This window comes from Corvus kubaryi, unplaced genomic scaffold, assembly GCF_017639235.1.
Source record: "Corvus kubaryi isolate FWS band 111438036 unplaced genomic scaffold, C.kubaryi_AGA036_p1.0 37284, whole genome shotgun sequence".
Classification (NCBI taxonomy): domain Eukaryota; kingdom Metazoa; phylum Chordata; class Aves; order Passeriformes; family Corvidae; genus Corvus; species Corvus kubaryi.
The window spans coordinates 10,253,351-10,261,400 of NW_024581088.1; the positions used below are offsets into that span (position 1 = coordinate 10,253,351).

Here is an 8,050-nt window from a genome sequence, read left to right on the forward strand (position 1 = left end):
TTTTTTTTTTTTTTTTTTTTGGTTGTTGTTGTTTTTTTCAATAATTTTCACAGCAGTGAAACACACTGACTCCTCAAACTTAGTTTCCAGTTTTATGGAATGTTGGGGTCTCCTTGGAAAAATTGGTGAACATGTTTGTAGCGGATTGTAAAATGGTTCAGAGTTAGGCTGTGTTGGAGGCACTAAGGCTGAGTTTGTTTTGGTCAAACATAAATTTATCCAAGATGTCACAATTTAGCCTGTGCAGTAAAACTGTCAAGGGAAAAATCAAGGCTGCTAATGAGCTCTTTGAGGGACATAACAGCTTTTGCTGATGACTTACATTCCTATAAAACCATGCTGCAGTACATGGATGGGTCCTATTCAGTAATTCTGCACAGTCTTTATTTTGATTATATATAATGTACAACTGCATGTAAAATCTCAGCATACTGTAACATTCTATCAGTTCTTATAATACACTGTGCAATTAGCTGGGTAAATTGTAATATTAATGTTGTTTTTTACTGTTGACTTGATTTTAAATGCCTAAATTCTTTCTAATAATGTGGTTAGACTTCCCTGTTGTTTTGCCAAAGACATAACTTTTGGCTGTGAAAATTCTTTTTGCTTGCAGTATCTGTTTCTCTTCCTAGGCTGACGTTGGTGATCCAAGCAATTGTAAACAAGTGATCTTAAACTCAAAGGGATGCCACTGGAGTAACAATATGTTAACCTTACATTTTCTGTCTGTATATTTCTTAAAATTTTGGTAGTTACTGGAAAGAGGGGACTGTAGAGCTTAACCCTATTTATTTCTGAATATTTTAATAAAATAGTTTTGTAATACATGAATTTCAGTAAGCTACATGGTTAAATTGTGTTGCCTTTATCTTATATTTTGGCTTATTTTGTTAATAACATTTAACAAATTTGAGTTAGAACTTGCATGTCTGCTTTAATTATTTTTTAAAAAAACCTTGATTTTAATCTGAGTATGACACTGAGCATATTTCTTAATTGTAGTAATTCATAATACCTGATTTTAATATAATCCTAAATAAGACTAGCTATACTTAAAAAACAAATTAAGTGCTTCATTGCTTCTCTGAGCAGAGCTATAACATCAGCTCATTTAATTGCAGGTTTTCCTCTGGGATATGGATAAATACTCCATGTTACGGAAACTTGAAGGACATCACAATGATGTTGTAGCTTGTGAGTTTTCTCCTGATGGAGCATTACTGGCTACTGCATCTTATGATACTCGAGTCTATGTCTGGGATCCACATATTGGAGTGATTCTTAGGGAATTTGGGTAAGTAAAGCAGTCAAACATGGAAACTTTCTCCCAGAGTGGAGATGACTAACTGAAATTCAGTGGGTTTGTGTACATAGCTGTAAATTGGACTTGGAAAAGAGCAGTAGCTGATGGAAATGCTGAAGTGGCAGAGGCTGGAGGTTTCTCTCTCCTCTGAGAGAGAATTTACAGCACAGGTATTCTAATGTGTACCAAGTTGTTCAACAAAGCTGAAGAGCTCACAAAAGACACAGCAGTTCAGTCTGCACTCCTGAATCCATGACTAACTGGTTAAACACTGTTTGTTTGTTAATGCCTGAGCTCTGCTGTCCTGGCTGAGGGGCCCTCCCCAGCTCCAGACGTGGCAGTGTCACTGAGCGTGTCCCTGTGTGTCCGCAGGCACCTGTTCCCCGCGCCCACGCCGATCTTCGCGGGCGGTGCCAACGACCGCTGGGTGCGCTCCGTGTGCTTCAGCCACGACGGGCTGCACGTGGCCAGCCTGGCCGACGACAAGTGAGTGTGGGGACAGGGCTGGTACCCCTCCTGCGTTCCTGCTCTAGGACAGGAGCCTCTCAGCACTGTCAGCTTGGGCTCCTGGCGCTCTTGGCGCCCAAGCTGTGCTCCAGACTAGTTTCTTGTGCAGCACAGAGAAAACACCAAGCAGAATTTAAAACCTACTCTGATAACTTCCTATGTTGTCCTTCCCCCTCAGAATGGTCAGGTTCTGGAGAATTGATGAAGAATACCCTGTACAAGTTGCACCTCTGAACAATGGGCTCTGCTGCACTTTCTCTACCGATGGCAGTGTTCTGGCTGCAGGGCAAGTACAGACTTCTTTTCCTTTCTAAAATACAAAGGTAACACAAAAGATTGAAAACAATGGCTCAGTGTTCTGAAAAATCTTCAGTTGTGACTTGCAACCTGGTGCTTCTGACTGGTACTATTTGTTTAAACATGCCTGGAATAGCAGTAAAATCCATCAACTGATAAACTAATTTCTTATCTTTAAAAATAAATACATGAGAGACCCTAAACATGTGGATTGGAAGAAGCCCATCAGATAGCTGAGGGCAGTTGCTGCGTGTCAGGTGGCACAGCAGTAGCTGCTAGGAGATCTGTTCCTGTTGCATAGACAAGTTGCTTATTGTGCTGCTGTAGCTTAAAATAGGAACTGGAGTAAAATCAGAATCTGGAGTAAATGAGAATCTGGAGCAGCTGGAACTGAGCACCAGCAAGTCCCCTACCTAGTCGTGCGTGTGAGTTGGTAGCAGGCTGAACTGGTCCAAGTGGAATAACCTGGAGGGTTTTGTGGGGTTTTGTGCAGGACCCAGGACGGCAGCATGTACTTCTGGGCAACCCCCAGCCAGGTGTCCAGCCTGCAGCACCTGTGTCGCATGGCCATCCGCAGGGTGATGCCCACCAGCCAAGTCAAGAACTTGCCTATCCCGTGCAAAGTGGTGGAGTTCCTTTGTTACCAGATTTGAGTTTTTTGAGAAGAAAAAAAACCTAACAGCTGGGAGGTGGCCCAGCTGCTGAAACTAGCTACAAACACTTTGCAGAATCCTCAAACTGTACAGCCTTTAAGCTTAAAACTCTACAGGTTTTCAAGAGCTATTTAAAGTGATAACCTAAATACTATTTTATCAAAATGCCTGACAGGTAATTTTTTTACTATTTATAGAAAACACAGTAGAAGTATTCCTGGTGTTCTCAATTTTCTAAAATATAACTGTGAAAACATGTACATATATAGACATAAGCTGCTACATGTTATCAATGTACCTTTAAGAATTGCTTGTGTGATTTTTCATGTGTCTCATGTATATATTGCTTTGGTAGAGCCATGATGCATCTGTGGAAGGACAGCTGTTCTGGCACACTGAGGTAGGAAAACTGTTGACTTACAGAGCAGTTAAGCTTCCTTCTGTACATTGGTTGGGGTCCAGAAAGCTGCCCCCCACGTCAGACTTCGTGCTAGTTTATTTGTGAAGAGGTACAGTGTAGCTTTGTAGAGAGCAGGGTGTGGGGAAGGGAAGGAGGTTAATAAGGACTGGAGTGTATCTAATGTAACCCAGGACCGTGCCTGAGTCAGCTGAAGGCCTTATGTTCCATAGCAGCAAACCAGGTGAAATTTCAGTATTGGGCAGTGTTAGAGAACTATTTCCATACATTTCTGAAAATCTGACTACTGTATTATTGCCTGATACTGTGTCTGTAATGAGAGACATTTACAGATTCGGTTTATTATCCTTTAACCCTATAATATCCGTTTGGGGGTGATTATTGGTTAATGGCCAAAGATAAGCAAAATACTTGGTTTTGCCTTCTGTTATTTATCTGTACCTGCAGATACAAAGAATGTATGCATTGCATAAAATGCCTGATTATATATATTTTTGTTGAATTTTTTATTAAAAACTTGTATAAAAGTGTTCTGGTACCTCATCTGGTGACTGATTTATCAATACTGTCTGCCTGCAGCATTGCAGGCTAAGCTGGTGAGGCCTGGTTTGTGCTCCCAGACAGATGCTTACAGAGCTCTCTCTAAAGCCATGACAGTGTTACAAGCACATGTGAGCTGCAAATCTGCTTATTTAAGCTCCTTCATGAGCTGAGCTAAAAGCTGGGCTTGCCATGAGCCTGTTTCTGCAAGATCACTGTTCCAGCCCTGGGTCAGCAAGTAGGGCTTCAATGTGGGGTCTTGCAGGAGAGGCTTATTGAAGGGTCCCCTCAGGCTGTGTTCACCAAGAGCTCTGATTTATGGAAGTGGGGTAAGAAAACAACATCCCAGCTCCCCTTTCACCACCTCTGAAAGCTGCTTCTCCCAGCTCTGCCTGCAGCAGTTCCTCTGTTTGCTCTAACCTTTCTCCCAGGACACAAATGATAGTGTTAGACCAAGTACACAAGCTCTCCTCATTAGTGAGACTATTTGTAATAATGTACCACGTTTACAAGCCTCTTCCTGCTGTGGTGGGACACCGCAAGGTGAAGCCTGATCCCCAACGTCTCCAGGAGTTCCCATTGTGACCACAGCACAAGCCTGGGACCCTCAGCAGGGCCAGGCACACAGCTCCTCCCAGAGACACAGAAATAACTCCCCAGGTCACAGTGCTCGTGTTCCTTGTAGCACCACAAAACTCAAGGGCCTTTGGGTGAGAACCAGTTTACATTTTGCAGAGAGAGACCTAGTGCTCTCCTGGGAATCTAACAGCTAAGGACTCATCTCTGATCAGTGAGTATCCTCTCTTTTGCTCACAGCAGCGCTTTCAGACAGACCTGGATCTCTGAGCAGCACAAACCTTGATATTAACATTTCCAGAAACACAGGAAACCCACAAATGACTTACAGCAGAGGAGCTGTGGCAGGCACGGCTAAGTATTGCATGGGGTTTATTGTTTCAATGCTAAATGAGGACTTCCATTGGAGCAGTTTAGAAATAGGGTGGATGAATCCCGTGACCTTTTCCTTACATATTACAATAGTTTCATAAAGGACAAAGGTTGTGTAAGATCCCATGGGAAATCTGGTAGAGTTGTCAGGCAGAAACTGTTTAGCCAAGTAATTATTTCAGATTAGAACCACCTGAGTAAGGCAGGCAGGGTTTCTGTGGGATGCTGGCTTCTGCACAAGGACTAGTTTGTTTTATAAACACTGTTCCGCACCCCAATCCTGCTGCAATGAGCTGGTTCAGAACAGCCCTAATTATTGATGTACTAGAACCAAAAGAAAGCCAGAGTAAACTTCAGATAAGTCCTGATAACACTGTTAGTTATCAGCAAGGTTATGCCTTGTGTAACCAGCTAATTCCAGACAGAAGTTCTGGGGCAGATATGATTTATTTCTAACATGAGATTAGAAGCTACTCAATGCTCACTTCTATTCCAGCTGCCTGAGCTGCATCAATGAGAAAAATACTTATTTACAGGCTGTAATAAGAGTTGCTACACTGGGGTTCCCTGACAGAAATCATAATCCCCTCTCTCTCTCTGAGCTCACTTCTTAGCTTATACAAATGTTAAAGACCACTCTAGTTGCCCCCTGCACGCTAAGGGGAGGAACTTCTCTCAATTAATTGGAGAGTACTGCCCACTTCTTCAGGTGCCTGACACACAACTCCATCTTAGAGCTATGCAGCTAAGGACCGCTTCCCCCTTGTGTGTGAACCCAGGTCAGTTCATGGAGAGCATGTAATCAAACCATTAAGGTATCACTGATGCTCCTCTCACCTCCTGCTTCAAAGAGCAAGCGTGTCTTTGGGAAGACTATCTTAATCTGCTTCCTGATATAAGAGCAATTGTAACAAAAGTCTTGTACCAGAATAAATGCCAGGATGGAAAAAATGTATGGGGGAAAAAAATCTATCAGTGTATGTTATTAACAGTGTAAATTCACTCCTTCTGTGCAACTGCCCAGGAGCTGTTAGGGTGTCTTGATGATACTATTAATTATGACCAGTTCCTTGTGGTCACTGCAGAAGGAACAAGTCCAGAAGAAAGACTTAAAATATTGCTTCATCTTAATTGCATCAGAGGAAAGGAAAAAAACAAAAAAATTTCCAAGGTCCACTGCAGATAACAGTGAGAGGAGTTTGGGCAGAACTTTGATCCTGATGTGGCATGTCACAAGACTGAAGTACTCCAGCACAACATTACAAATAAAAATCTAATTAAACAGCGTCCGTCATGGGGCACTAATCTGAGCAACAACTGACCAAGCTCTAATGAAGCATATTCATAGCAAAGCCTTGCAATAAAGCAAGGGAAGTTTGACATACACACATATATTTATATCTGTGGGTTGGTGTGGGGGTGAGTGCCTCCATCCATGTGTGTCTGTGTGTAACTCACGTGGTGGTACCCAACTCAGTGCCAGGGGTTATTCTGGAGCCTGGGAAAAGCTCGGTGCTTGCACTGTGACAATCCTGCACTGGAAAGGCAGCAACTGTGAGGGCATTTACCTCCTGGGGGAAGGTACAAAGACCCTTTGGCTTCCCCAGGTTTATTGACTGTGTCCACTGGATCATGAGACATTAGAGAAGCTGGAAGTGGACTGACCCGCTCACAGGTTTGTGTTTGGTGAAGAGCTGCCAGGATGGCATTTGGCCAACACATGTTGCAGCTTCTGCTGTGACCCTGTTGTGAAGGGGCTGGAACCCTTAACTGCTCCTGCCCTGGCCAGTCACACACGCACTACAGGGTCAGACACCACCCAGCACAGCCCCCAGGGCAGGGTCAGACACTGCCCAGCAGCCTCGCCCATGGTGAGGAAGGAGCTCTGTGCAGCTCAGCTGCATCAGACACAGAGGCCTCAATTCAAACAGAACTGCTGCTGTCCACACCATGGTACATGGGCCAGTTCGTGAGCTCTTCTGGCAGCAGACTGCAATAGAAATGAATTCAAGATGTCCATCTGTATGGGTGGAGAACTTCTGAAGTTACACCTTCCCTATGGAGATCTTTGCTCGAGGAAACTCAGCCAGCACCAGCCCCCAGACTCCCCTGAACAGGGATCCTTATACGTTGTCTGGGAAGACATTCTGTGCACTGTGCTGTGGTGAGAAGGGTTTCCTCTTTTTAGTATCACTTCTGTCTAGTAATTCAGAAGAAATATGGCATTGAGGGGTTTTTTTAGTCTATTTTTTTCTTGAATCTATAATAGTTCTTGGCTTCAACAGCAGATATTATTAACTACTTATTATTCAGAAACAAACCAGTATTCTGACTAACCAATTATCCTAAATCATACTTTAAATAAAACATAACTCAGTAGCATTTATGGAGAAATGTAAGGATAATAACATTTGGAATATTTATGGAAACCTGGAAATGTTTCAATTATCTTCATTTGTGCACTACAGTAGCATCCAAGCCTTTAATAAAGAAGTCTCTCTAATCCAAACAACATAAGTTAAACAGACAAGAGACAAAGCTGTGAACAGAAAACATAATCCCTCACTTAGTAAATAAATGAGGCACAAAAAGGGATTCTAAAAAAAACTGTGGCCAACCTCAGAATCTGGTTTTCCTCCCTGATGCGGTCAAGACAGTCCCTTTGCCACAGGCCTATGATGCTTTCCAAACAAATGTCAAATGTAAATACAGTTCCTCACGGTCAGTCTGCAGGGCCTGCTCCAGAGGCTTTCCTTCATTCAGCACAGGTGTAGTTCTGCTGCCGCCTTTCTGCTCTTTCAAACACTGGTCTTGTGATTTCACACCAAGTACCAATGCTCTTAAAAGCTCAATTTCCAGAGCAAAGTGATCTGAGCTGAACCCCATCTCACGGCAAGAGAGGCAAAATTCTGTTGTATTTCTAGAGAAATGTTTGTGAACATTATGTCTGATTAGTTCTGTACAACAATCAAGAGGTCCCAAGGTAGCATGTTATTTTGAAGGCCACATGCCTTTACAGGCTCAGCATCTCCTAGTGCCGGGGGAGTGGGGTGGCAGCCCTGCACCAGCCCTGACCCTGCGGGCATCCTGACAAGTTTTCACTGTGCCAAGTGACCTTGGCTATGCCCTGTGCAGCTCCTCCTGGAAAGCTGCGATTGGTCTGCTGTACCCTCGTGCCTGGAGAGGAAGGCCTGGGAGGGCAGGGAGGGGAAGAAACCCAAACCCAAAATCCTTCACCGACCCCAAATCCCGGGGAAGGGCTCCGGGTGCGCGCGGGCACCTGCCGGGTGTGCGGCGCCCTCTGGCGGGCACGCGCGGCTCCGCGCCCCTGCGCACGCGCGGCTCCCCGCACCTGGGCACGCGCGGCTCCGCGCCCCGGGC

General features: G+C 44.1%; 1 protein-coding gene across 1 annotated transcript; it reads left to right on the forward strand.

Moving 5' to 3' along the window:
- The first annotated feature begins 6 nt into the window (after positions 1-6).
- Positions 7-3,711, forward strand: WSB1 (WD repeat and SOCS box containing 1). The gene is made up of 4 exons (XM_042026486.1): positions 7-1,297; positions 1,679-1,792; positions 1,992-2,099; positions 2,604-3,711. Exons 1-4 carry the CDS (start codon positions 1,140-1,142, stop codon positions 2,761-2,763), a joined length of 540 nt encoding a protein of 179 aa, XP_041882420.1. The 5' UTR covers positions 7-1,139; the 3' UTR covers positions 2,764-3,711.
- The last annotated feature ends 4,339 nt before the right edge of the window (positions 3,712-8,050 follow it).

What these genes read in the sequence shown, in the direction of transcription:
- WSB1 (XM_042026486.1), top strand. Translation starts at nt 1,140, where the DNA reads ATGGATAAATACTCCATGTTACGGAAACTTGAAGGACATCACAATGAT. An exon ending in GCCAGCCTGGCCGACGACAA is followed by an intron (nt 1,793 to 1,991) that starts GTGAGTGTGGGG and finishes CTTCCCCCTCAG; the next exon opens with AATGGTCAGGTTCTGGAGAA. An exon ending in GGCAGTGTTCTGGCTGCAGG is followed by an intron (nt 2,100 to 2,603) that starts GCAAGTACAGAC and finishes GGTTTTGTGCAG; the next exon opens with GACCCAGGACGGCAGCATGT.